The sequence below is a fragment of the Xiphophorus hellerii genome, chromosome 24, assembly GCF_003331165.1.
Source record: "Xiphophorus hellerii strain 12219 chromosome 24, Xiphophorus_hellerii-4.1, whole genome shotgun sequence".
NCBI lineage: Eukaryota > Metazoa > Chordata > Actinopteri > Cyprinodontiformes > Poeciliidae > Xiphophorus > Xiphophorus hellerii.
Window position 1 is genome coordinate 16,377,498 of NC_045695.1, and position 26,487 is coordinate 16,403,984.

General features: G+C 44.9%; 3 protein-coding genes across 5 annotated transcripts in view; 1 reads left to right on the forward strand and 2 right to left on the reverse strand.

Annotated features, from left to right (window-relative positions):
* Window positions 1-186: 186 nt before the first annotated feature.
* Window positions 187-9,162, forward strand: eif5b (eukaryotic translation initiation factor 5B). 2 transcript variants are annotated; one of them, XM_032556160.1, is made up of 27 exons: window positions 187-317; window positions 1,514-1,630; window positions 1,700-1,763; window positions 1,840-1,998; window positions 2,115-2,577; window positions 2,648-2,775; window positions 2,849-2,926; window positions 3,012-3,162; window positions 3,394-3,486; window positions 3,558-3,644; window positions 3,714-3,773; window positions 3,866-3,889; window positions 4,418-4,701; window positions 5,249-5,356; window positions 5,440-5,550; window positions 5,631-5,698; window positions 6,039-6,180; window positions 6,252-6,383; window positions 6,478-6,660; window positions 6,740-6,901; window positions 7,071-7,202; window positions 7,270-7,401; window positions 7,469-7,545; window positions 7,622-7,786; window positions 8,166-8,304; window positions 8,376-8,537; window positions 8,613-9,162. In XM_032556160.1, the coding sequence occupies exons 1-27, from the start codon at window positions 283-285 to the stop codon at window positions 8,718-8,720; spliced, it is 3,564 nt and encodes a 1,187-aa protein (XP_032412051.1). In that variant the 5' UTR covers window positions 187-282; the 3' UTR covers window positions 8,721-9,162. The 2 variants fall into 2 exon arrangements, with proteins under 2 accessions (XP_032412051.1, XP_032412052.1); XM_032556161.1 differs by lacking the exon at window positions 3,866-3,889.
* A 1,126-nt stretch (window positions 9,163-10,288) lies between these two features.
* Window positions 10,289-16,413, reverse strand: bco1l (beta-carotene oxygenase 1, like). The gene is made up of 11 exons (XM_032556283.1): window positions 15,687-16,413; window positions 13,935-14,063; window positions 13,539-13,668; window positions 12,746-12,893; window positions 12,535-12,682; window positions 11,982-12,202; window positions 11,584-11,850; window positions 11,403-11,508; window positions 11,238-11,332; window positions 10,721-10,832; window positions 10,289-10,648 (listed from the first exon to the last, which is right to left on the reverse strand). Exons 1-11 carry the CDS (start codon window positions 15,748-15,750, stop codon window positions 10,494-10,496), a joined length of 1,575 nt encoding a protein of 524 aa, XP_032412174.1. The 5' UTR covers window positions 15,751-16,413; the 3' UTR covers window positions 10,289-10,493.
* A 1,233-nt stretch (window positions 16,414-17,646) lies between these two features.
* Window positions 17,647-26,487, reverse strand: part of LOC116715619 (kalirin-like) — a 34,256-nt gene continuing 25,415 nt past the window's right edge. The window contains exons 42-57 of one of the 2 annotated variants that reach the window (XM_032556115.1): window positions 25,635-25,691; window positions 25,459-25,562; window positions 25,250-25,381; window positions 25,049-25,159; window positions 24,437-24,507; window positions 24,292-24,358; window positions 24,109-24,212; window positions 23,957-24,026; window positions 23,403-23,489; window positions 23,188-23,280; window positions 22,947-22,997; window positions 22,392-22,469; window positions 21,808-21,993; window positions 21,553-21,724; window positions 20,811-20,956; window positions 17,647-20,738 (exon numbers count right to left, since the gene is read on the reverse strand). In XM_032556115.1, the coding sequence (XP_032412006.1) occupies window positions 20,553-20,738; window positions 20,811-20,956; window positions 21,553-21,724; window positions 21,808-21,993; window positions 22,392-22,469; window positions 22,947-22,997; window positions 23,188-23,280; window positions 23,403-23,489; window positions 23,957-24,026; window positions 24,109-24,212; window positions 24,292-24,358; window positions 24,437-24,507; window positions 25,049-25,159; window positions 25,250-25,381; window positions 25,459-25,562; window positions 25,635-25,691 (1,715 nt within the window). In that variant the 3' untranslated portion in view covers window positions 17,647-20,552. Of the gene's footprint in view, window positions 20,739-20,810; window positions 20,957-21,552; window positions 21,725-21,807; window positions 21,994-22,391; window positions 22,470-22,946; window positions 22,998-23,187; window positions 23,281-23,402; window positions 23,490-23,956; window positions 24,027-24,108; window positions 24,213-24,291; window positions 24,359-24,436; window positions 24,508-25,048; window positions 25,163-25,249; window positions 25,382-25,458; window positions 25,563-25,634; window positions 25,692-26,487 lie in introns of both variants that reach the window. The other variant, XM_032556114.1, reaches the window with a different exon arrangement.

A 26,487-nucleotide genomic window follows, 5' to 3' on the forward strand; every position in this document is an offset into this window, starting at 1 on the left:
AGATGTGTCACTCTAACGCTGGGTCAAGAAAATATTAAATTAATTCACTCGTTTACTTTAACTGTTATTTTAATTAATATTGTAAACCTGTATTATAAATGTAAAAAATACGTTGACACATTTCTTTACGAAATGCGCTGTTAAACCTTACTAAGATTAAGTTTTTAAAAGCAGAGTGAGATATCTCCCATTGTGTTCTCAATATATAATCTTTGTCCAATGTGAGCCGTCGTGTTCGTCGGCCAGTAGAGAGCCAAGTTTCATCTGAAGCACAGCGGCACCATGGGGAAGAAACAGAAGAAATCTGGAGAGGACAGGTAGGGATGACATGTCCTGCTGTCCATAAACATCTGTCCAGGCTGGGACCGGGCAGAGAGAACTTCCCCGTCGTCTTAAATCCCTGAAACGGGCCTGTACCCCGCTGTTTGAACCGTTAGCTTATCGGCTAAGTGATGCTAACAGATGCTAACCACGAGTCATTGTAGGTGTGTGAGTTCAGGTGAGGCTGCTAACAGTCTGGAAGTGGGTTAGGATTAATTACACAACCACCGGGGCTGTGGTGAACTATCTCTGAGTGGCGTAACCCTGAGCCGGGCTCCAGGCCGCAGGTTGGGGCTTACCGTCAGAATCTATGGCGGCTAGCCGCGTTAGCTCCGACACAGTCCTGGCTGTAAACAGCTGCCACCAGCCGCACTCCAGTTTAAAGAGGCGACCAGCTGCTCTTACTGTTACCCAGGTGAGATTACCTGGAGACTCGTTCACCGGGCGAGAGGTGTGTTGGAACCGTTACCTGAGGGAAGAAGGACACCTGCCGCACACCTGAGTCTGCTGAGACAGGTGTGCTGCGAGTTCAGCCAACTGTTCATCTAGTAATAATGATAATAATAATGAATAATAATGGTAATGGGATAATAATGCTATAATACATCCTCAAAGATCAGTGGACTTTAAATTCTGATGAATATGTAACACTGTAACTAGAAGACATTTTAAATTATCATTTAAAAATTAATTATAAAATCTTTGGAAACAAAATTATCCTTAAAAAAAGACCAAAGAACCAGACTGAAGAGTTTTATCATCCACACTTTGAAAGAGAAAAACAGTAAATCATGCAAAAATAAAAAATTGAACTCATTGTAATTTATCATGTGATTAATTGATTTATTGCTTATTTACAATTAGTTAAATGTTTAGTCAACTAATTTCAGGCAGCAACCGGTTGGACAGACTGCGTTCCTCTTTGCTCGGAGAATCAAACCACTGGAGCGTAAACCATTGTAGAAATGTAAAACTTGGAGTTTTTCATGTTGGATATGAGTTCCTGCTGCAGGTGGTCAAAACGTGGCTCTGCTAACAGTTAGCCCTGAACACAGAACAAAGTGAGGCTGAGTTCAGGGAGCTGGGTCACAACGAGACTGACGAGTCAGCAGCAGCTCTGGTCACCTGACCTCATGGTGTGTGTGTGTGTGTTTCTAATGGTATGTGTGTGTGTGTGTGTGTGTGTGACCAGTGCCAAAGATGACGGCGTGGACATCGACGCTCTGGCTGCAGAGATTGAGGGAGCCGGCGCCTCCAAAGAGCAGAAAGGGAAGAAGAAGAAGAAAGCAGCCAAGAGAGAGGACTTTGAGTAGGCCACCATCAGCCAGTCTTCCTCTTCCCTCTGCTGCAGCGCTCTGACTCTTCTCTCTCTCTATAGTGAGGACGACATCCTGAAGGAGCTGGAGGAGCTTTCCCTGGAGGCTCAGGGAGGAAAGGCCAAGGTACACCTGAACGCACCGGAATGCACCTGAACGCACCGCCAACCTCCTCACATTCACTGCCTCTCTCCTGCTGCAGAAAGCAGAAACCACAGAAGAAGTAGACGCTCCAGAGCCTCCCAGACCAGAGAAGAAGAAAACCAGGAAGGGGAAGAAAGGAGGAGCGAGTCCTGAGGATGAGGAGGAGGAAGGCCATGTTGATGGAGATAAGAACGGAGAGCAGAAGGAGAAGAACAAGGCGAGGAAACGTTCACGTGTTTATCTGATGGCATTAGCATCATAACGTCTGGACTTCAACTTTGACCTTTCATAGATAAATCCTCATTTATTGGTTATTTGTTGTTGTTTCTGCAGGCGCCTCCCACCGCGCCGCCCTCCGACTCCGACGACGACAGCTCCTCCCGCTCCCGGCTGAAGGCCAAGGCTGGGAAGAAAGGAGGGAAGAGACAGTCTGTGTCTGATGATGAGGAGCCCAAGGAGGCGGAGCCAAAGGGAGACGGAGGGAAGGAGGAGGAGTCCGACGACGAGGAGGTGAGCTCCAGGAGAGAGAAGAAGAAGAAGAGCAAAGGGAAGGGGGCGAAGGCGGAGAGCGACGGTGAGGAGGAGCAGGAGGACGAGGCAGGCGGCTTCAAGATGAAAACGGCGGCGCAGAAGAAGGCAGAGAAGAAGGAGAGGGACAAGAAGAAGAAAGAGGAAGAGAGGATGAAGCAGAAGAAGATGAAGGAGAAGGAGGCCACCGTGGAGTCCAAACCAGAACCAGAGAAGAAGATGACAGAGGCAGCAGCTGTGGAGGAGCAGGAAGAACCAGCAGCAGAAGGTATGATGTCATCAGGTGAGTGTTTATCTGTCTGGAAGCAAAGCGATGACTTTGTGTTCTTCTTCTGCAGACGAGAACGAAGGAGACAAGAAGAAGAAGGACAAGAAGAAGAAGAAGGGAGAGAAGGAGGAGAAGAAAAAGGGTCCCAGCAAGGCCACGGTGAAGGCCATGCAGGAGGCGCTGGCCAAGATGAAGGAGGTGGGAGGCTGACTGGGGCATGCTGGGAAACGTAGTCCTGCTGAGGCTGCAGTCTGACTGTGACTGTCTGCAGGAGGAGGAGCGGGCGCGAAGGGAGGAGGAGGAGCGGCTGAGGAGGCTGGAGGAGCTGGAGAAGCAGAGGCAGGAGCAGGTAGGCAGCGTCTTCTTCTACTGCTGCAAACAGCGCTGCTCGCTCACCCCCAACTTACCCCAACTCACCTCAACTCACCCTGCAGGAGCGGCTGGAGCAGGAGCGCAGGGAGAAGAAGAAGCAGAAGGAGAAGGAGAGGAAGGAGCGTCTGAAGAAGGAGGGCAAGCTGCTGACCAAGGCCCAGCGGGAGGCGCGGGCGAGAGCCGAGGCCACGCTCAAGCTGCTGCAGGCGCAGGGTGAGGGGGCGGGGCCAGAGGGATTCACAGATCCACTTTTATCACTTCCAATATCTGAGGTTTAGTATCGGCCGATTCCAATACAGAAGAATCATGAGTCATGTCAGCAGTTTTCTTTCCTCTCATATCTTCATGGTGAATGTAAGTCTGAAGGGGCCTCTCGTAGGGGGCGTGGTCAGTTTGAGGGGGCGTGGCCTCTCCTCCTCAGTGGTTTCTGATTGGTGTGTTCAGGCGTTGAGGTGCCATCCAAAGACAGCGTGCCAAAGAAGAAACCATTTTATGGAGACAAGAGGAAGAAGAAACCCAACGTCCAATCACCTGAAGGTACTCTTCCTCTTCCTCCTCTTCATCCTCTTTTTCCTCGTCTTCCTCTAAATCTTGTTTTGTTCTGTCAGAAACATCGGAGGTCACGTCGCCAGTCTCGGAGACCCCGGAGCCCGTTGCCATGGAGACGGAGAGCAAGCCGCCGGCTGCAGTGCCAGGTGGGTGGAGCGGGCGGAGGGCGGCGGGTGGAGGCCAAGCAGCCGCTAACCACTGATGTTTCTGTGCAGAGGCGAAGGCGGACGCCGACCTGGACGACTGGGAGGCCATGGCCAGCGACGAGGAGAAAGGTGAGAGGTCACTGAGGTCAGAGGTCACTGCTTCCTGCTGTAAGGGAGAGCAGCAGCTGATCCGTTTCTTCCTTTTATTCATGAACAAACAGAGAGAAAGAGAAGACGAGCAGCAGGTACTTCTCCTTGTGGTGCTTTGACTAGGCCACTGCTCGGTGTGCGTTTGATTCCTTAAACTAGAGATTAAATCCTCTAACAGCCTGACGGTTTATTACTGACCGCATCACAGCTCCTTCCTTACACTGTTCATCTGATTTCTTCTTAAACTTTTATATTTTTTTTCTGTTTTCTTTTTTAGTTAAATTAATTTTTTTTTAAATAACTCGTTTTATTTTTATTTAATTTTTTTTCACTTGCAGCTACAATCAGTCTTTGAAATTTATTATATTTTTTTGAAACAATTTTATTTAAGCTTAATCTTTAGCTTTATTTTAAGTCATTATTATTTATAGTTATTTAATATTTTCTATAATTTATTTTTAATTCCTAGATTTTCTCTGTTATTGTAGTTAGTATTTTTAAAGTAGAGTAGTATTTATTTAGCTGTAGAGTGTAAAGCATGTTTGGTTTGTTTTGTTGATGTCGGCCATCTTGGTTCAGTTTTTTTACCCGACTGTTTGATCCGTGTGGTGATTGTTCACCAGAGCTGAAGAAAGTTCACATCGAGGTCAAAGAGGAGACGCCGGCTCCTCGTCAGCCGGCTGCCAGCGAGGAGGAGGAGGAAGAGGAAGATGAGGAGGACGACGAGGAGGATGAAGAAGAGGAGGAGGAGGAAAGCGAGGAGGAAGCTGAGATGGAGAAAGAGAGCGCGCCAGTGAGTCACGGGAAGAGGAGAGCGGCGAGCGAAGAGGAGAGCAGCGAGAGCGACGATGATGATGGCAGGACGAAGGAGGAGCGGCTGTATGACCGAGCCAGGAAGAGGATAGAGGTGAGCTCCAGCAGCAGTCAGTGTTCCTACGGTGCTGGAGTTTCTGTCGGGCGTTTCACGGTTTGGTGATGAAGTTTTTAAAAGCCTAAATGTCTGAAACATCCACAGTTCAAACCAAATATTTACAGGTAATACAAAATTGTTTTCCATCTGTCTGAAGTTAAATCAGATGTAACTTTTATTATTTTACGTTAGTTAGAATCAACAAAATTATTTCTATTTGCTAAATGCCAGAAAACTTTGTGATATTTTTTAGAAATTTATTTTTAACTTCTTCAGACGAGTCAAGTGTGAGAGACATTTCAAATGTTTTATCTTTTAGTTTCCTTGTCCTGCTGTAGGATGTGTAATATTACCACAAGATATTAATATTAACAGTAATAAATTATATGATTTAACTGTGAATTTAAACCGTCTATTTTAGTTAATTTGTGTTGTTTTGGTGCTGGAAAAGTTAGAAAACTTACCTTGAAATTGTTTGAATTGTACTGTGGGAAAAGTGAGCGTAGTGAGAGCTCGTCTGAGTTTGGCCTATCTTTGGGAACAGAAACGGCGAGCGGAGAACCTGAAGAACACGGACCCGGACCGGCTCCGAGCGCCAGTGGTGTGTGTGCTGGGACACGTGGACACAGGGAAGACAAAGATCCTGGACAAGGTGACGCTGCTGCCCCCTGCTGGTGGTGTCCCTCCCTGTTTGGAGGCAGAAGTTTTATTGTTTTTTGTGTTTTTCATGTGCAGCTGCGTCACACACACGTCCAGGACGGCGAGGCCGGAGGAATCACCCAGCAGATCGGAGCCACCAACGTCCCCAAGGAGACCATCGAGGAGCAGACCAAGATGGTTAAAAATGTACGACCGCTCACTCCATGCTGGATTCAGTGATGGTTTGCAGCTTGTTGAGCTCTGTGTGTGTGTGTGTCTGTGTGTAGTTTGACAGGGAGAACATCAAGATCCCCGGTATGCTGATCATCGACACCCCAGGACACGAGTCCTTCAGGTACAGCCTGTCCTCTGCCTGTCCCCAGCCTGTCCCCAGCCTGTCCCCTGCCTGTCCTCTCCCTGTCCCCAGCCTGTCCTCTGCCTGTCCTCTGCCTCTGCCTGTCCCCAGCCTCTCCCTGTCCCCAGCCTGTCCCTCTCCCTTGCCTGTCCCCAGCCTGTCCCCTGCCTGTCCTCTCCCTGTCCCCTGCCTGTCCTCTGCCTGTCCTCTGCCTCTGCCTGTCCCCAGCCTGTCCCTGTCCCCAGCCTGTCCCTCTCCCTTGCCTGTCCCCAGCCTGTCCCCAGCCTGTCCCTCTCCCTTGCCTGTCCCCAGTGTCCTGAGTGTCTCTGTGTCCCTGCAGTAACCTGAGGAACAGAGGCAGCTCTCTGTGTGACATCGCCATCCTGGTGGTGGACATCATGCACGGCTTGGAGCCTCAGACCATCGAGTCCATCAACCTGCTGAAGGAGAAGAAGTGTCCCTTCATCGTGGCCCTCAACAAGGTCTCTTGCTCCTCCTCGTCCTCTTCCTCCTCCCCTTCCTCTCCTCGTCTGACTCTGTGTGCTCTGATCAGATCGACCGGCTCTACGACTGGAAGAAGAGTCCTGATACGGACGTGGTCGCCACGCTGAAGAAGCAGAAGAAGAACACCAAGGACGAGTTTGACGAGAGGACCAAGGCCATCATTGTGGAGTTTGCTCAGCAGGTGATGAGCAGCCAATCACAGCTCTGCTCCCATCAGCCAATCACAGCTCTACTTCCTGTCCCTCCCAGACTGACTGCTTCCTGTCTGTCCCCAGAGTCTGAACGCGGCGCTGTTCTTCGAGAACAAAGACCCGCGGACGTTCGTGTCTCTGGTTCCCACGTCGGCCCACAGCGGCGACGGCATGGGGAACCTGATCGCCCTGCTGGTGGAGCTCACCCAGAGCATGCTGGCCCGCCGCCTGGCGCACTGCGACGAGCTGCGGGCGCAGGTCATGGAGGTGAGCCGGCACCTGGCCCCGCCCCCTCTGCTTCCATCATCATCGTCGTCATGACGGCGGTGTGTCTGTGTGTGTCCAGGTGAAGGCGCTGCCCGGCATGGGAACCACCATCGACGTCATCCTGATCAACGGCCGCCTGCGGGAGGGAGAGACCATCATCGTCCCCGGGGTGGAGGGGCCCATCGTCACGCAGATCAGGGGCCTGCTGCTGCCGCCGCCGCTCAAGGAGCTGAGGGTCAAGGTCAGCAAGACAAACTACAACCTGATTTATTATCATTTGTTTTCCTATTTTTTTCCGTTTTGATTCAGTTTTGGGTCAAAAATGTTGATGTTTCTTTTAATTCCTCTCATGGCTGAGATGTCATGAATCATAAATAATTTGCTCTCGTTGTTTGGTTGTTGTTGTCCAGAGTCAGTATGAGAAGCACAAGGAAGTGTCGACGGCTCAGGGAGTGAAGATTCTAGGTAAAGACCTGGAGAAGACGCTGGCAGGGCTCCCCCTGCTGGTGGCCCACAGGGACGACGAGGTCCCCGTCTTGAAGGTATTGTTGTTGTTTTCCGCTGCGTTGTGTTGTGGCTAACCGCTAACGGCTAACGTCTGGTGGTCAGGATGAGCTGGTGAAGGAGCTGAAGCAGACGCTGAGCTCCATCAAGCTGGAGGAGAAGGGTGTGTACGTCCAGGCCTCCACGCTGGGCTCCCTGGAGGCGCTGCTGGAGTTCCTCCGGACCTCCAAGGTCCCGGTGAGTAACTGCCCCCCTGACACCTCCAACAGGAAGTCACCTCCAGCTGACCACGCCTCTCTTCCAGTACGCAGGCATCAACATCGGCCCTGTGCATAAAAAGGACGTGATGAAGGCGTCCACCATGCTGGAGCACGACCTACAGTACGTGGCGCCCCCTGCTGGTACGTTGACCCGTCTCCAGGCGCCGTCTGACGGCCGGTTGTCCGTCCATCCGCAGGTACGCTGTCATCCTGGCGTTTGACGTGAAGGTGGAGAGGGAGAGCCAGGAGATGGCCGACAGTCTGGGCGTCCGCATCTTCTCTGCTGAGATCATCTACCACCTGTTTGACGCCTTCACCAAGTACAGAGAGGATTACAAGAAGTCCAAACAGGAAGAGTTCAAGTAGGAAAACTCACCGACACAGATAATAGAAATACAGTTCATGTTCTAACCACAGGAGGGCAGTGTTGTCACGATTTCATCACAATGACCCAAAAAACTAGATTTCAGAACAAACTAAATCCAAAAAGCTTGAAGTAATTATCAGTTTATAATTACCTCCTGTTGTCATGGTGATTCCAGGTCTGTGTATTTGGACTCCATGTTTTTATTGACAGTACATCGATACACAGCAGGTTTGGTGGGTTGTGATCAGTTTCATCCAGACCTCAAAACCCTTTAAAGTGTCTTAAAGTCTGCAGTCTCCAGTAACCTTTGACCTTTAGAGCCTAATGCAGTGAGTCTGGGTTGACGCCCCCATGTTCACGGTGTTTCTGCCCAGGCACATCGCCGTGTTCCCGGTGAAGCTCCGCGTTCTTCCTCAGTTCATCTTCAACTCCAGAGATCCCATCGTGATGGGCGTGTCGGTGGAGGCGGGGCTTCTGAAGCAGGGGACGCCGCTCTGCGTGCCCAGCAAAGGGGTGAGAGGCACCGGTGTAACCGTTGGCGCTGTTTTGTTTGCGTTGTGTAACCACGGTGCTGGGCGTTGCAGTTCGTGGAGATCGGCGTGGTAACCAGCATTGAGATGAACCACAAGTCGGTGGACACGGCGAAGAAAGGCCAGGAGATCTGCGTGAAGATTGAGCCCATCCCCGGGGAGTCGCCCAAGATGTACGGCCGCCATTTTGAAGCCACTGACGTCATCGTCAGCAAGGTGAGGACACGCCCATGGGGACGAGGGGCTTATTCTTTCTGTTGCCATAACAACGGCTGCTCTGTATGGGTGCAGATCACGCGGGCGTCCATCGACGCCCTGAAGAACTGGTTCAGAGACGAGATGCAGAAATCGGACTGGCAGCTCATCATGGAGCTGAAGAAAACCTTTGAGATCATCTGAACCGGACCGGACCAACCGGAGCGGAGCCACAGAAACACCAACCAGCCAGCCAACCAATCAGACGCTTCCTGCAGTCGGAGCGGCGGCGCGGCGGAGCGGAGCGGCGTGTCTCTGTGGACAGCGGCTCCTCACTGTGTGACAGCGATAGCCTAGACTCACTCCAACGTGCCTGTTCTTCAGCATCATCATCATCATCTTCCTCTTGGCCCTCGCTCTTTGATGTGCTGCCGCCACTTCCTGCCCCAGGCTCCGCCCCCTTTCCCAGCAGCCTGGAGCTCCGGACGGAGGCGGCGAGCGGCTCAGACTCTGACACGCTGACGTCTGTTTGTCTTGGCGGCCATGTTGGAAGGCGGGGAAACAGAAGATTTTAAACTGTTTTTGCTGCAACTGCTGATGTAATAAATTCCCATGATTCTAATAAAAGCTGCAGAACGACGATTAATTTCAGTCAAAATACTTTATAAAAACCCAGAAACATTTTACAACCTGTGGTTAGCATATTTAATACCGTTTATATGATATTCTGTCATTTTATTGGACGACAGTAAAACCAGATGCTGGGATGAGATTCTGGTTCTGTTTGGGTCAGTTTAGTTCCTCCGGTCTGCGAGGCGTTGCTTCGATTTTCTCCTGTCGTCCAGGTTTTAGAAATATTTCCAATTATTCATCAAACTGCTCTTTATTTCACGTCGGCCTCCATCCTGATGCATTTGGCTGGAAAAATAATGAATTGTGCAGAAAGATTAAATGTCTTTAACCTGCTTTTATTAACTCAAACAAATCAGTAGAATCTGTTTTTCCTGTCGCCTCTTTGATTTCAGTTGATTTAGTTCTCTGTATGTTCTGATTGTTAAATTAAGTTTGTCCTGTATTTGTTACAGTTCAGCTTCTGATTCCAAAACTTTAACCACAAAAACATCTACAACATTTTTTATGCTCAAATGTTTTTAGTTTAAATGTATAAAACACCTTCCTCCCTCAGGTCAACAGCCGACTGGAAACAAATGGTGTTGAGTTAAAATTTATGGATCAGCAGGAAATAAATTTATAAAGTCCATATTTGGAAAACATGGAATTAAATGTAAGTACTGTGGAGAAAGTCTGACTCTATTTTAAGTGAAATTTGTGTTTTAATGTTTTGTTTCCTTTGTTCCATTCAGAATATCTGACATTTGGTCTAAAATATGATTACAATTTTTAACTCTTGTCTTTTGTGTTTTCCTGAAGAAGCGGTTTGACATCATGTGGTGGAGCGCCCTCTGCTGGTGGCAAATGATCACGACAGGACTCCATCAGGTACTGACGCTTAGCTCATGCAGGTCCAGTTCAGAATCTTACTGGTTCCCAGTACAAACTGGTGAAGCTGAAGCAGAACTCAAGATCTTAGTTTATTATCTCAGATACTGTTTTACAAATTAATGTATCTTAAAATATCTAAGATATTCATGTTATGCAGAAAACTTAACACAGAATTTAAATATAGGAAACAAAAGAAACCGACAAAAAACAGATTTAACTATTTTACACTGGATTTGAAAATACAAAACTCAATATTTTACATTGAACTGAATTACTAAATTTAACTTTTCAAATAAACACTCTGATTTTGAAGCTTGTTTCCTTTTGGTAAACACTTTATAGAAATATGACTCTAGAAGTTGCTTTATGACTAAAACGGAGTAAAATCAGTCAGATTTGGGTACAAAATGAAAACAAGAAAAAAACTTTCATTTTCATTTCAATAGTATCTATCTGCTTTAAAACCAAACGTTTTTATGATTTGGCGGGAATGAAGAGTCCGTGAAGGTCAATGTGGACCGGGACCGGGATGGAGGCCCGGCCGACCTCCTCAAACGTTTTGGCGTTCAGAATGAGCAGGAACGGAGAAACGCTTGGATCAGAGGAAACGATGGATGACAGGATGACTCCTGCAGAAACAAAACGATTAGAAATGGAGAGAAAAAATTCTCCTTCGATCCGTTTTTACGATTTTCTCTCACCATCGTCTTCCTCCTCCGCGCCCGGAGAGGCGACGAACACCGGCTCTGACGGGTAGCAGTTCTCCTGATGCCACTCGATGTGCGTCTTGGTGACGATGTCGACCTTGGCGATCTGTTGGTGGGAGGTTTTCAAGCAGATGGTGAGTTTTTAGGAGGCTGAGCCGGTTATTTTCAGCCGTTTTAATGTTTTCTACGTGGTTCTGGTTTGTTGGTAATGCTTAGAAATATTTTCTAATTTATAAAATCTTACCGTTATGAGCAACATATTCAAAATACAGGAACATTTTCATCATATACACACAAATAATTCATTCAAGTAGATTAATTTAGAAAAATTGGCAAAATTTGGTAAGAAGGGTCACATCGTCAGCATATCGATACATCTATAACTATTATTAATATTTTTATGGTGTTAATAGTTTTTGTGTGTAATTTATTGTTTTTAATAAAATTCAAGATGATTAATTGTTAAAAATACAGACTATGTAGAACAGACGAGTTGAAGGTATGGGTGTACCTTGTTGGGGTGAGGTGACCACTCCAGCCTGGAGCCGTAGAAGTAGCGGTACTTCCTGGCGTTGAAGTTGTAGTTAATCCCCGGCAGCTCCATCCCTGCAGAGCAGTCAGACTCGTTAGATCCAGTGGATCTCATCGTTTCTCCTCCACATTAAAAATACCAAACCTTCAAAGATGATGTCGGGTTTGCAGTAGATGGATCCGTCGTCCTGCATCACCGCCTGCGCTGTCGTGTCCGTCAGAGTCACGAGGTTGGTTCCTTTGGGAGAATCCTGCAGGACACGCAGGATTGCATGGACGCATGGACTGGAACAGACTCGGTGGCTGTGACCTCAGCCTGGTTTTACCTTGTGGACGTTCAGCGGCAGGACGAATCTCTGGCAGACCGGCGGGGAGAACTCCTTGTTGGTCTGGATGAAGTTGTCCGTTTCCTTGGTCATGTTGTGGAGGTAGAACATGTCGTACAGGTTGCTGTCATTGTAGGCGATGATGTCGAACACGACGTGGTCGTCGTCCTCGTAGGCGTTGATGTGATGGAAAACCACCAGAGCATCGGTTCGGTAGTGAAGAGATTTAACATGTCCCGTCTTTATGTTGATGACGTGAAAGAACGTCTGAAACGGGGAAGTTACCTCAGTAAAACGTTGTGAACTAAAGAGGAAAGTGTTTTTATCAAACCTTGAGGCTACGCCGTGCTTCATTCATGCTAATCTGTTTGAGTAAACCTAACAGGAACTGGACTTACACTGTCTTTCTCATCAAATTTGAGGCAGCTCCCCCAGTTGACCCCTCTGAAGTAGGCGGTTGCCAGTTTCACTATGTCCAGTTTGAAGGGTTGCTCCACGAACACGATGTAGTTGTCCGTCATGCCGAAGCTGTGGAAGTAGCTCGGATACAGAGTGGATCGGAAAGGAACGGAGCAGATCTGCTGAACCTTTCTCAGAGCCGGTTTCTTGGGGTCTTTATCTGAAACAGACAGAAAAATACAGAAACCAAACTTATTCACACGGTATTTTTTCATTTCTGATGAGCAAATGGTAATGATGGGTCTAAACGGTCATGATGCTTTGATCCCTTTAAACAATGCAACCAAAGTTCACAACTGTCTACAAGCAGTCAGTCACGTCATGCTAATTAATGTTTATGGCTCCTAGTTAAAACCTTGGATAACTCTGGTTTTTGTCCTAGTGCCAAATCATCTGAAACACGCTCTTAGATTGCGGCGTCATAAATCCATTAGCTGTATCTGACTCGGATACGAACATGTTGGCCAAGAAAAGCGATGGTTACTCTAATACCTGAGGCGTTTGCTGGCACTTTGAAGATGATGTATTTGGGCCGTCCGAGGCCGATGATGGCGGTTCCCATGTTGTAGGTGTTGCCCTCCTTGTCATAGTGAGGGTGAGCGGTTGCCAGGTTCAGAGCAATGTGGTTCCTATAGTTAGTCTGGAAACGATGCGTGTCAGTCCTGTGAGACGAGTCAAAGAGCTTTAGGGCGTATAGACTCACCCGGCCCACCGTCTCCAGGGTCAACGGGTCGACCTGGTTGATGTAGTTGACCTCAGAGGAGGCGTAGTAGTCCTGACCGTAGCGGATGATGTTGATTAGGTTGTTGTCTGTGAAATCGGGGACGATGTTGCGGAAATGTGTCATTGTCCTGGTGACGAGTTTTACAGAGGAAATATTGAGGATAGTTTTTGGTTGTAATGATGATCTAGAATTATTTAATCCAGCTTTACGAGGCTTTTAAAGTCTCGTAAAATCCTGAATGTCCTGAAAAGACTTCAGGTTTTCTGTTGTGGTCTGTTAACTCAAAAACAACCTGAAACTAATGCTGGGATCTAATGGGAGCAGTATGCCAAACTTAAGGCTCGGGGGCCAAATCTGGCCCGCTGTAGCTTTTTATGTGGCCCTCTAAACTCCAAATTACATCAAAAAGTTGCTCCAGTTTTTCAGAAATACACAAAATCAACACTTTTTTTTTCTCAATTTGTCAAACATTGAGTTTAATTTAAACTGCTGCCTCAGCTTTACTTGCTGTCAGGTTATAGTCCGTGACCGATACAGAGAGTAATAAACAATTACATTTAACTTTATACTTTAGCACAAATATCGCAAAGATTTCATACAAATATTTCTAAATTAGCTCCAGAAAATCTGTGACTTCGACTGCAAAATCCACAAAAACAATCACAAAATCCTGGAGGGACATCTGTTTAATATTTTAACAGCCTGTTGGGTTTCATCAACACATTTAGATGCTCTTACTGTTTACCTGGCGAAGATGTTTTGGTGTTTTTACCTGGCGAAGATGTTCTTGCAGGGGTCGGGGTAAACCATGGTGCCGAACTCGGATACGACGATCCGATCGGCCTTCACGTTCCTCCTGTAGGTGTCGCTCTTCAGGTATTTGCTCCGGTACGTTACCTCCCCTGAAAACGGTGCGGAGCCAATAAAAATCAAGCTGAAACCTGGGACAAACGTCCAGAAAACTGCAAAACAGCCGAAACACTGATTCCCTTAAACAAAGAGCTGCTTTATTTAAAGGAATAACTGGAGTAATTTAATGTGTATTGATGATGAAGGAAAGTTTGCCACTTTTGACTCGTTGCTGAAATGAGCCAGACAAATAATCACAATTGGTTGATCGATTGGTTGATTGATCGATAGGTTGGTCTCAGTGGCGCCCCCTGCTGACCGTTGTGGAAGGTGAAGCTGTGGATCAGCGACAGGCCATCAAACCAGTGGTTGTACTCCGATTTCCCCACTGAGAAAAGTCCGGGTCCGTTCCGCACCAGAGTGCCCTGGAGCCACGGCGGCACCGACCCTGGAGGTCAAAGGTCACACACACACAACACTTTCATTAATTACCAAGATGCTGTTTTTGCTACAAACTTTTGGAGTGTTTTGATCCAGCGTTTGGTTTTATTGAGAATTTTATTTTATCGTCTTGATAAACTAAAACTAATGATGAACAACTGAAGGAAAATAAATGTTTCTATACTCTCCACTGTTCAAAGATAGGAGCAATAAATATCAATAAATTGTAAAATATAATATTACTGCGATATAAATTACACTTTTTTGAAATAGAGATTTGATCAGTATTGATTATTGTAACTATTAATGAAATAAAATTTGTCAGGTACTTTATATTTTTCATTTACCTACTTAGGCTTATTTAATACATTATTCAAATACATAAAAATGCTAACAATTAAACTCCTATTTAAAAAAAAATTAAAACACATCATTGCATAAAATACAACATGAATTTCAGTTGACAGACATAAAAAGTTATTATAAAGATTTATTTCTAGAATCTGAACATAGAGGCAGCGACATTAAAACTTTACAGATTTAAAACTAAGAATGTTTTTGTCCTAAATATTTATATTTATTGTTCAGTTTTGGCTCCATTAAAGTTCTGTTTTTCAGTAAATTAACATTTTTATCATCTGTATTCTCAACTTGAAAATTAATCAATTACTAAACCAGTTAACAACAACTTCAACAATCTGTTGATTAAGATCAGCAGATAATTATTTATCTGATCTCAAATCAATACATAAGTTTTCATTAGTTATTAATTTGCTCTAAGTTTTCCAATAAACATTTAGCAGCCAAACTGAACCTGAAAATAACTTTTACTAACTTTTGATTCCCTCTGGCTGTAAACTGAACAACAAAACAGGAAGTGATGTCATGCTGCTAAATCTAATCCTGTAAAGGAATTCATCTCAGATTATTGTGTTGTAATCCTTTTTCTAATCTCACTGATTGGGATTTAGATGCGTTGGTAAAAGGATTTTCAGACATTATCAATGAATATGAAGGGTGATATTAAAGCTGTAATATATAAAAAATGTTTTTTGCATATTTATTGAAACTGTTGTGATAAAATGAGAGATAATCTGTCACAGAAAATCCATCTCCTCTTGTTTCTCCCACTGCTAGCTAGAAACAACCAATCAGAGCCAGGGGGCGGGTCTTAGTGCTGCCAATCACTTCCTATTGGCTCTCTGATACGCTGCAGCTAGCAGATCCAGCTGTAAATGGTAAGGCTAGTTAGCATAGCCACCGATGATGGCAGATAAACATTAAGTTGTTTCTCCATCATTAACACCTTTAGCAGCGTGTACCCATGATTGATTAACAGTGCTAAGACCCGCCTCCTGGCTCTGATTGGTTGTTAGCGGTGCATTTCTTCAGACGGCAACAGCAGGAGATTAATCTACTCACTGATCCGTCTCATATTAGTTTTAATAAATATGTAAAAAATATATTTAATAAAAGTTACAAACTGTAGCTTTAAATTTTATGTCAATGAATAAATCTAAAACTGTCAGAACTGACTGGAGCTGGATAAACGGCTCCAGAGCCATAAATAAACGGTTCTGTTGTTTAATACGTTCACCAAGCAGACCCAGCTTGTTGTAGAGCCACTGACCTTTGACCTCAGCCTTCAGCGGCTCTGGGGTCTCCAGCCCGTTCCTGGCGATGATATCCTGCATGCTGCGGTCCTGCAGAGTGGCCGGCGCCGCTGTGGATCCTGCCTCCTTTAAGCCGGCTCCAGTCCACGTGATCCGCTCCAGGACTTCGTAGCGTTGCGTAAGCGGACCGGGCCGGACCGGACTTTGGTCAGATTTCCATCGTAACACTCAGGTTTCTCTAACCAACCTCTAATCGTCAGAAACTGTGAAAAAACACTAAATATCTGGAAAACCAACAGGACTGAATGATTCTGGATCAGTCCAGCTGGATTATTAATCTGATGGATTAATATTTGGACCTGGAAGTGAGAAAGTCCGGCTGTCGTTATCACACCTGTTATCTCTTATCTAAATTAGGAATAACACTGTAAAACTATACCGCAGGCTCTAACTGATATCAGGATGAATTCATTATATAAACTGCAGTGAAAAATCTCCGGTGTCCTTAATTACCCTGCTGGCCTGTTTCCGTGGCGACCGGGGAAAGGGTTAGCTAGCGCTACGTCCTTCCAGCGTTTTCAGGGTTAAAGTTGTGCTTCTGCGTCCGGCTTTGAACCCGACTGGTTGAATTGGTTTACAGCCGCTCCTATCGGATCTCATCCCAGCATGCATCACTTCAACAAGATTGCACTTCCGACTGTTTTCACACTGATTTAGGGTTAAATATTAATTCCTCCAGATATTTTCGCTGTAGAGGAACTTTATCCCAGTTCTTCAGTCGTATTCGGCTCTGATTTTTGCAGACAACGTTTTGGTTTCTTCAAACATTTAGAAAGCAGACAATCAGAGCAGCTTAAATCAGAGCAGCAGACGCTGGTGGTTTGGATGAAAAATGAAGTTTATTACAAACAACAACAGAGAGCTGTTAGCAGTCAGTTAGCAGCTGTTAGTTCTGTACAAATAACACTGTTTGATTGGTTAGTTGAGTTTGCCAGGCGGCAACAAGGCGAGGTCTCAAACAGCACCCTTCGCCCTCCGGTTCGCCGCTTCCCAGTTTCACCTCTCACCGTAAACTAAAGGCCTTTAACCTTTAACCTTTCATAATGTGCTATCTTCCACCAGTCTCTGTTCAGAACGCTCTCCCTTCTGTCTTAGCGCAGCGTTTCCACCTTCACCGTTAATATTGTGCAATGTTTAATGGAGCCGTCTGGAGAGCCCTTGGTCCAGTCCTGAACCAGTTTCCATCTCAACTCTTCATAGTGCACCAGCTCTCCTCAGGGTGCTGCAGCCGCTGCTGCAGCCACTGCTGCAGCCGCCGCCGAGCCACGCTGACCACCAACGCTCCTTCAAATCTGACTAAACTGTCAAACGTTTGTGTCGCCAGCATTTAAAGATATTATTAAGAGTTTACAAAAGTTATCATCAATGACTTCAAAGCAAAAGCAGCACAAATTAATATTTTTGCAGTACAAATGTAGCCGAGTTGATTTTGTAAATGTGAGCAGAGATCATCAGAGGTCACAGGTCAACCAGGTCACACAAATTTGGTGTTGATCGATTTGGCTACATTTGTGCAGCAAAAACATTTGTTTGCAAAAGCAGCACAAACAAAACCTTTTGCTGCATAGACATTTGACACCAGCTTAGTTAGATTTGAAGAAACTGCAAGGGCTGGTTGACCTTTCACGACCTCTGGAAACATTTATTTATATCTTAAATATTGTTGCTGCTCAGACGTTTGACACCAGTTTAGTTGGATTAGTAGAAGTTGGGTTGCCAGGTTCTCTGCGCTGCGTCCCGCCCTCAGCCCTTCATGCACTCCGAGTTCAGCTGCTGTGAGGAAAGTGTTTGTCTGGTTTGGGCTCCTATTGTTTTAATATTTTTGCATCAACAGTCTTGACACCGACATAAAAACACAAAATCATTCTCTATTTCAGAACAGGCAACAAAGAGGCGTCTGTTAGTTTCAGTTCCTCGTTAAAACCAGAGTTCAGGTTGTGTGGGATCAGAGACGTTTAGGGTTGGTTTGCTTACTGTCTGATTGGATTGTTTTGTTTTTTTTTTAACTCCAGCAGCATGTTTTTAGGTAAAACTGATAATTACGACAGCTCCTACAGAACTTGAACTCAGCATTGAATCACATTGAAGTGCATCACACATGACAGCATCAACCAGTCACTGAAAATCTTGGTTTCTAGTCGTTAATTTTTACAATTAAACTAAAAGCTTTGAAAGGACGTCGTAAAGAAGAGCTGTTGGCTGATCTCATGTTTCCTGTGTCATGATAAAGTCGTAGATTATCGGTGCGATCCAAGCAGATTCTGTTGGATTCGTTGGTTTATTTGACAGTTTTTCTGTTGCATAAAAGTCGTGGTGTTGTTGCAGCCGCTGGAATGTGATAAACTGCAGCCTGGAGCTGGTCGTGGCGAGACGTCAGTCTTTTTCAAGTCTATTTTAACTCTGCCTGAACGCCCTTGAAGCAAGGTCGAATTCTCCCTTCAGATCCTCTGATGGATCAAACAGAGCCACCTCAACACTGAATATAAACTACAACTTTCTACCATTGCAGTTCATTAAAATGCTCAGCAGCAGTTAATTCTTTCCCAAGATTTAGAGGCTACTGTGAAATTAGAAGTTACTTTCCACAAACGTAACTTTGAGGTTTCATTACTGAAATATACTGAACGGTTACCCGACTGTTTTAAAACGATGACCAAGCACTTTTAACTTTCTCCTGACCTGTAAGCGTTTAAACCAACAATGCAAGTTCCAGAAATGGAAGTTATAAAAGGTAATCCTTGATTTCTGTTTCTTTTGACCCACTGGGTTCATTTCTGCTTCAAAATCTGGAAAAGACACTGTTTAGTTGTGCTAAAAGGAGCTAGCCTAGCAGTGAAGCTATGCTCACATAAAATAGCCTCTTAATGCTAACATGTAGCAGTTAGCACTGACATGTTGAGTGACTAGAATAGCATGTAGCACCAATCTGCTGATTGAAGAACCTGAATAAGTCAGTAAGTCATTTTAGTCAATAATTTAGCAGCAAAAATGGAAGATGTTGCTAGTTTTGTCTGCAATTAACGTTTAATTGAAAGATAATTTATTCGCTCTGGAAAGTGTCCTGTAAGCTGTGGAGGTAATAATCTGTAACTGCAGAGGAACCAATGAGATGAGGGACAGGAGCCGAATTAAAATAGACTGGAAACAACCAAGCATTCTACCTTAAACCCTTCACAACAGGGTGTTCCACCTTAAACCGGGGACTGTGCGCTTGTTTCATGCCGAGCGACCTGCAGAGCTCCTTAAGGACCGGGGTGTTGTCTGAGAATGGCACCAGAGAAACCCAGAGATGGGGACGTGGACGGGTTGAGGGACGGGGACAGACAGGAGGACGGGGACAGACAGGCGTGTGTGTGTGGAGGGCTGCTGCGGATGAGAGACGGATGACGTCCACGGCGTGTGGAGTTGCTTTTCTGGACTTCTGGTCTATTTACAGAAACGAGCGATGCATAATCAGAATATCCAAACAGGCCGTTGCCGAGGCAACCGTCGCTGCAGGCGGTCCACAAAAAAAAAACCCCTCCAAAATCAAAAGTAATCGAAGTAAAAATGGCGTCACCGTAAACACAAGTCGTCATGGCTACGCTACACCGCGACTTTCTGTGGAAAAACACACACACATTCTCTCTCTCTTTTTTTCTCTCACACACACACGCAGAGGACGGCGTCACAAGCACACACACTCTCACACACACACTGATATTAATGACAGTTTCTCTTGTTTCCTCTGGACGGAGGAGAAAATCCGAGTCTAAATCTCATAATTATCGTGTCGGTAATCTTCATCGTAGCAGGGTGTGTGTGTGTGTGTGTGTGTGTCCTCAGTCTTTATACACACTATAAACGTGACGGCTCAATCAGTACTGACAGCTCAGTTCTGATTGGCTGACGGGTCTTCACGCCTCCTTCTTCTGGAGGCTTTTATTTTTTCTTAAATACTGTCTCTGGTTGCCAGGCAACGGCAGCTTCCTGTAGCCCCGCCCAGCCGGGTGAGGCATTCCTCCCGCCGACCCGCAGTAAACAGTTTGAGGGAGTGTGATTGGCTGCTGCCAGGCTGACGGCAGCATCTGATTGGACGAGATGAAGCACCAGGAGAGAGGCTAGCATTAGCCGCTGCTGGGAGTGTGTGTGTGTGTTGTGCGTGTGTGTGTGGGTGTGTGTGTGTGTGTGGGAACTGTCACCAGGAGCCTGAAGGACGATGATGTCAACTCTGTACCAGTAAAGATTTAAGACTGAATTATGCAAATGAACTTCTCTTTCCTTTGATTTATGGTGATAAAGTCCAATTAGACGCTTAAGAGCCGGATTATTAGTTTAAATTGGTTTAATCCAGAAGAGGCTGGATATCATCTAAAACTGAATAAAGATGAAATAAGTTAATGAAACTGATTTTTCCTCCTAAGTAAAACATTGCAGAGTTAATTTATTTTTTTCTTAAATTTGGTAAAATATTGGTTGGAATTTAATATCGATATCAGTGAAAGAAAGTTCAGTAAATAAAGTCTAACATACAAAGGGAAGAAAAAGCAGAAATAAATCCTTCAACATTACATTAATCCAAATAAAGTCGTAACTAAGGCACATGTGAACATAACTCATCTGATAACTGTATTGATAGCTTTATTGATTTTTGTCCTGATCCAATCAGAGTTTGTGGTCAGCAGCTGATCATCATTATTCTTCTTCAGTTTCTCTCTGGATTTCCCTCAGTGCTGTTCACCCTGTTGGCCTGCAGGGGGCAGGTGTGTGTGCGTGTGTAGGGATGTGTGTGTGTTAAGCGTAAACCCGACTCTGACCTCAGTCAGTGTGTGTGTGTGTGTGTATCAGGGTGTGTTAAGCACGCTCCGTGGCACCCATCCCTCGGCAGCAGGCGATTCTGTGTTGGCCGGCCGGTACACCAGGCTCTGACCCTGCTGATTGGACGACAGGATCTGGACCTTCTCTCCTCGGTATACTGTGATCTCGTCTTCCCGAACCGCCAGGAAGTCCTGCACCACCAGAACCAGCTCCTGCAGGGACGAGTCGGGTTTAAGTCCAGTCTGACTGAGGGGAACCGTCGGAGCAGCAGAAGCAACCCAGACCTGGTCGTCTTGCTCGCTGTCCGGAGTAGGCTGAGAGGCGTGGCCGTTGGGGGTGGGCGGGGTCGAGGGCGGTCGCCCTGACGACAGCGGCCGGGTCACGGAGATCCCGGCCTCTTTTCTCTGGTACTCGATAGGCGACTGGAGAGCTGCGATTAGAGGAGATGTTTAACTTTAGAGACGATTTGATCAGAATATTCAAATAAAAAACAACATCATCAGCGTATCGGAGCGTAATGGAGCGACCACAAGATTTTAACCAGGTGGTTTCTAAAGCCTCGTTTCCACTGAGTGGATCCGGTTGGTGTCCAGTGATTCCTCCAGTGTTTTATAAGCCCGCAGGGCCACCAGGCTTTACTTTCCCCCCACCAGACTCAGCATCTTTTATTTTAAATAGTGTTTTTATTACACCAGCAGCAGCAGTAAGGACGTATTAAGCTAAGTTTATAGTTGACACATTGAACTTGTCCCTCCAACTGCTGGTTGACTTCAGTTTTTGTCATTTTTAACATTTATCACAAAAACCCTGCGGCCTGCCGATGGACCGCTCTAGTGCCCCCTAGTGCCAGGCTGAGCAGATTTACCCTGGGTGTGGTTCAGTGCTTTGTTTTACCTGTTTCCACTACTGGCACAATCTATCAATCGCTAGAAGTTACTGACTAATTTAAAAACGGTTGTAGAAAATGGAGACTTTAAGGTTTTTCAGGGTTCTCAGAGTTCAGTGAAGTTTAAATGATGTTGCCACCTGACAGGAAGTTGTTCTGGGCGTCCAGCAGGGTGGCGATGGTCTCCGCCCAGGTCATCTTGATGCTGGCGGAGGAAGCCTGCAGCGTGAAACGCTCCGCTGACCCACGGGACCACAAGACGAACTTACAGGGGTCTCCGTCCACGCTCTCCTGCATGGCCAGGTAGATCACCTGCCCCACACAAACCAGCACCATTAAAGCCTCCCAATGGTAATGTACTGGTTTTACTGTCTTCCCAGTGGGACTGGTCTCACCTTGATGCTGTTTTTGAACTGGTACCCGGGGTTGTTGGAGCCTTTTCGCAGCAGTTCGCTGAAGATGACGATGTGCTCGAACAGGAAGACTCGTCGCTCTTTGCTGCGGGACAAAACGCCGCCGTCCTGCTCCCAAACACAGAAGGTTTCCTGCTGCAGCAGCTTCCCCTGAGACGTCAGCTTCCCCTGGAGAACAGCAGCAGCCAGTCAGAGGAAAAACCAGCTGCATTCAGGTGAGTAATAGTCAAGAATTATTCAGGACAAAAAATCTGAAATCCCTTCTTCTGATATTAATCTTTGACAGATATTTACTCTTGGTTTTACTATCTACAATGGCAATAACAGGTTTTTGTGGTAAAGCATATTTTAAGGTGCATTAATTGTATTTTGCCACTAGGGGGCAGAAAAATACAAATCTTCAGAAAACTCCACATTCAGCAGCATCACCATATGATTAAAGCTGATAACAGATAGACATATGATCTCCAGAGCTCTTTTTTGTTATTTTCTATATTCAGACACATCATTTATCAAAATCTAGTAGAATCATAGAAAGTTTCGGGCCACAGGGGGCGCTGCAGCACCTCGTATCCCTGCAGGCGTCCCAGGTTCATCATGTCGTTGCAGCGTTTAGGAACCAGCGACATTAACTCCACTGCTTTCTGCAAACAAAACACACACACACACAGACTGATGTTAAATATTGCAAAGGTTAGAGCTGTTCCACAGGCTGATGATTCACCATCCTGTATGAATCATTTATTATCTTCCTCACAATGCCGCCTCTTTGTCTTCATCAGATCTTTGAGGATGAGACAAAACCAGACGTCAAAACTGACAAACTTCGTCACGTCTTTGTTCTGAACTCAAATCCTGATTTAAAAACGTGATTACTTCTTAAAGGTCAGAGGAGAATAAACAGAAACCAATAGAAGTATGTTAAAGTCAGGGTCAGAGATCAGAGAACATTTTACACTACATGAATCACAACAATACCAGGTGATTAATCTGACACACGCACCAATCGGCCACCAGGGGGCGAACAAGGAATCTCCCTGGATTTCACATTATGTAATTTTCTGGCCCTAAATGAAGATAAGTTTAGAGGAATCATGCAATGATTAACAGAAGAGACTCACCTCCACCTCTTCACAGTCCAGACCAGCTTTGGTTGTGTACTTCAGGAAATCCTGTCAGATGGAAAAACATTATTTCACAAAACAGATAATTTAATAAATTCAAGACCATTAAGTCTAAACCAGCAGGTCAACGTCTCTGTTCCAGATTCAAGTCTTAAAGATGGACAAATCCAAGTGTCAAAGCTCATAAATTAGTATTAATTTCCATCTAATTGTTTTTATTTGACACAGTTATAAGCACCTTTAGCAGCAGCTGGTACTTTGTGATTCTCTGGACGGGTTTGATCAGATAATCACTGATGGACATCCTGCAGCTGATTTCATGCTGGATCTCCTACAAATGGACATTTAGTTCAATTCAAAAGCACTTTACCTGAAAACAAAACTACATTATTGGTTTATTACCATCTAATAATCTAGAATTAAAAAGAACCATAAAAAAATTAGTTAAATTACCTCAAAGAAAGTCTCGTACTCTATTACGATGAACTCTGACCTTGGCTTGTTCTGACAGTAAACTATGTACATGTGCAGTCGGCGCTCCTGGAAAACAAGAGAAATACTTTTATCATAGAAATATATTGATGCACCAGGGACCAAAAATCTACAATAAGATGTTTTAATACATTACTGTAATGAATATTTACCAATCTGGAGGTCTTTCCAGACAAATCTCTACCACTGTTTGCTTCACCTTGATAAAGTAGACTCTATTTGAGCTGATGACTTACAAATTTCACATTTTGTTTTAAGTTAAAAACTGAAGTTCAAAGGATCAGCAGGCTAAAGTAGCGTAGCACTGATAAAACATCAAATTATCTAACAGGCTGCAAAATTTTTACCAAAATCCATTTTAAAACCAAAAAATCAAGAACATGAAGCCATGTTTCCAGCCTCAAATCCATTTGAGTCGAGTTCAGTCTGGTTTTTTATCCATAATCTCCGGACCTGAAAGTCTTGGCGATTGTGTGTAGCGTGTTGTTGAATCGGTCCGGGTCGGTAGAACTCACATGTTTGATGAAGAGGTCGGCCAGCAGGTCGTGGTTTTGGACGCAGCGCTCCAACTCCACCAGGAAGAAGCTGAAACAGAAAGAAGGAGTCAGCGTCAGGCTGTCTGAACAAACGCTGGACAGATGGTTCTGGTTCCTCCAGAGGAACTGACTCGCGGTGCCAGTCGTAGATCTGCTGGATGTTTCCGAAGACGATCTTGTCTTTGCCTCTCATGTCTTCGGGAATCCCTCGGACCTCCAGCCTGGACATGAAGCCCTGAGAGGTCGCAGTCGTTAGGGGAGGCAGTTCCTTCTTTTCACCATTTCATGAGATGAGAACTTGGATCAGGACTCACCTCGACGATCACACCCAGGTCCTTCACGTAGTCCTTCTCTGATTGGATCATCTCGTTTACAACAAACCTGCACAGAAAGCATCAGTGAAACCTCCTGCTTTCTTCAAGTTCAGCCATGTTTCATTTATCGTTGGGCTTGACTTACATTCGCCCCCTCAGTGCTTTATTTCGCTGCTCTGTGTCCGATTCATTGGATCCCTGATCCGAGTCCAAAGCCTGGACAAAAGTTGACATAAATTACTCTAAGGCCTAGTTCATTTTTAGTCCAGATTTCCTTCTTCTGACAATCTAGGAATGCCTCGAATATCAGGACGACTCTGAAATAATCAGGATCCTGTTGTGTGTGGTGATCAATCGATTAGGAGTGAGAATGTGACAGGCAGCCAATCAGAAAGCGCGGTGATGTAAACATGGAGGGGACAGCTGACATGGAGAACCAAGGCCCAGTGGAGATCCAACATGGAGGACCGACTCGTTATGTGGCAACAACATTTCATTCAACAGAAATGACAAAGAGAAGAGGTGGAGCAAAAACAGAACGAACCTCCACATCCAACACCTTAAAATAAGTCCACAAACTATCACTATTACTTCTGGTCGGCCATGTTTGTTTACTCTACATCCACATATGTAGCTGGTTCTACATGATTTTCTGTCTGGAATCTGAATGCTGATGAGTGAAATCAGTTTGAGACGATAAAAGATCTTCGATATGTTTGGTTTCTCAGGTACCTGCAGGATGGTTCAGTGTTTTTACCTCCGGGTTGTTGGGGTCTTTGATGATTTGCATGGGCGGTGGCAGAGGGGTGTGGCTTTCCTCTTCAGGCTCCTCCTCTCCTCCACTTTGCCCCGCCTCCTCCTTCTTCGCCTTCTTTACGCACACAAACATTTTGGCTTTAGTTTGCAGAATGTGGCCAGCTGGCCGCCATCTTCACTGGTTCAGTGTTTGTTTACGCACCGCCTGCGAGTTCCCAGGGAAGGGCGTGGCCACATCGGACCTGTTGTCCCTCCTCCTGGTTCTGATTGTGGGCTTTTTCTGTCCGTCGGCTTTTCCTTGACTCAGTCTTCGGACGGGACTCGTCAGCCAACGCTACAGGAAGCAAACGGGAAACTTAATGCTGCTCGATTATTTCTCCTCGTTGAGGTAAAGCTAAATAAAACTGATACCTTCAGAGTGTTTCCAGTTCCAGAACTGGTGCGTTTCGGACCTGGAGACCCCACAGTGCCCCCCGGTGGTCCACTGACGCCAAACACAGTCGGGGAAGTGACGCCTGGCAGAATAAAAACAAGTTTTAGTTTTAGATTTTTATCGTGTCGACTCAGAGTGAGGATGGTTTTCTCACTTTGGTTGCTGGTTTGAATCTGAAGACCTGAACCGTCAGAGCTGCACAGACTGGACTCTGCACAAAAACACAAAAATACATATATATAAATCAAATTACTATTTAAAAAAAGCACATTAACGTTGAATTGGAAAACGGAAACAAAATTAATAGACCATTTGGAAAGAATATTGCTGCTTCCTGATGGTGGAAGTAAGAATAACTTTAATAATGTCAGTTGAATAAGTTACATACAATAAAAGTAAATATAGATTTAAGAAAACACAAATAGAGAATTTAGGTAAATAGGTAATTAGAAAGCAATCCTATTTAAGTATGATAGTTTTTCAAAATTAGACTCTTTACTAGATTTAAAGAAATATTAAAAACTTTTTGACAGTCATTATTAATAAAGCCAAAATTAAGTAAAAAACATATGAAAAACGCTTAACTTTGTTCAAATACATAAAAACAAAGTTTAGAAATTTATCAAATAATTATAAATACAGTTTTATTTATATTTTCATTTTATACGACCTTAGAAAGCAATTCTACTTAAAATAAAATACATTTTAAATGTAAAAAGGGTTTATTGTTAAAAATAAAAGCATCTTAATTAAGCTCATGTTTAGCTTTCATAAAATCAATATTAAAAATGTAGTGAAATATTTTAAAATCCATCTAAGAATTAATTTGAGGAGTTTTTGTCCATTTTTAAGAAATAAATCTAAACAGTTGCCAGACTGATGAGCAAGTTAAAGACGTGTAGCAGGAATCATTTTACATTATGAAACTGACATAAAAAAGGTAAATATTTTTATTAAGCTGCTTATTTTTCATTTTAAAATCTTCCAGCAACATTTCTCTTTTGACA

What these genes read in the sequence shown, in the direction of transcription:
- eif5b (XM_032556160.1), top strand. Translation starts at nt 283, where the DNA reads ATGGGGAAGAAACAGAAGAAATCTGGAGAGGACAG. An exon ending in AGACAAAGATCCTGGACAAG is followed by an intron (nt 5,357 to 5,439) that starts GTGACGCTGCTG and finishes TTTCATGTGCAG; the next exon opens with CTGCGTCACACACACGTCCA. An exon ending in TCAAGGAGCTGAGGGTCAAG is followed by an intron (nt 6,902 to 7,070) that starts GTCAGCAAGACA and finishes GTTGTTGTCCAG; the next exon opens with AGTCAGTATGAGAAGCACAA.
- bco1l (XM_032556283.1), bottom strand. Translation starts at nt 15,750, where the DNA reads ATGCAGGATATCATCGCCAGGAACGGGCTGGAGACCCCAGAGCCGCTG. An exon ending in GCTGAAGGCTGAGGTCAAAG is followed by an intron (nt 14,064 to 15,686) that starts GTCAGTGGCTCT and finishes TTTGACCTCCAG; the next exon opens with GGTCGGTGCCGCCGTGGCTC. An exon ending in AGTGCCAGCAAACGCCTCAG is followed by an intron (nt 12,203 to 12,534) that starts GTATTAGAGTAA and finishes TGTCTGTTTCAG; the next exon opens with ATAAAGACCCCAAGAAACCG.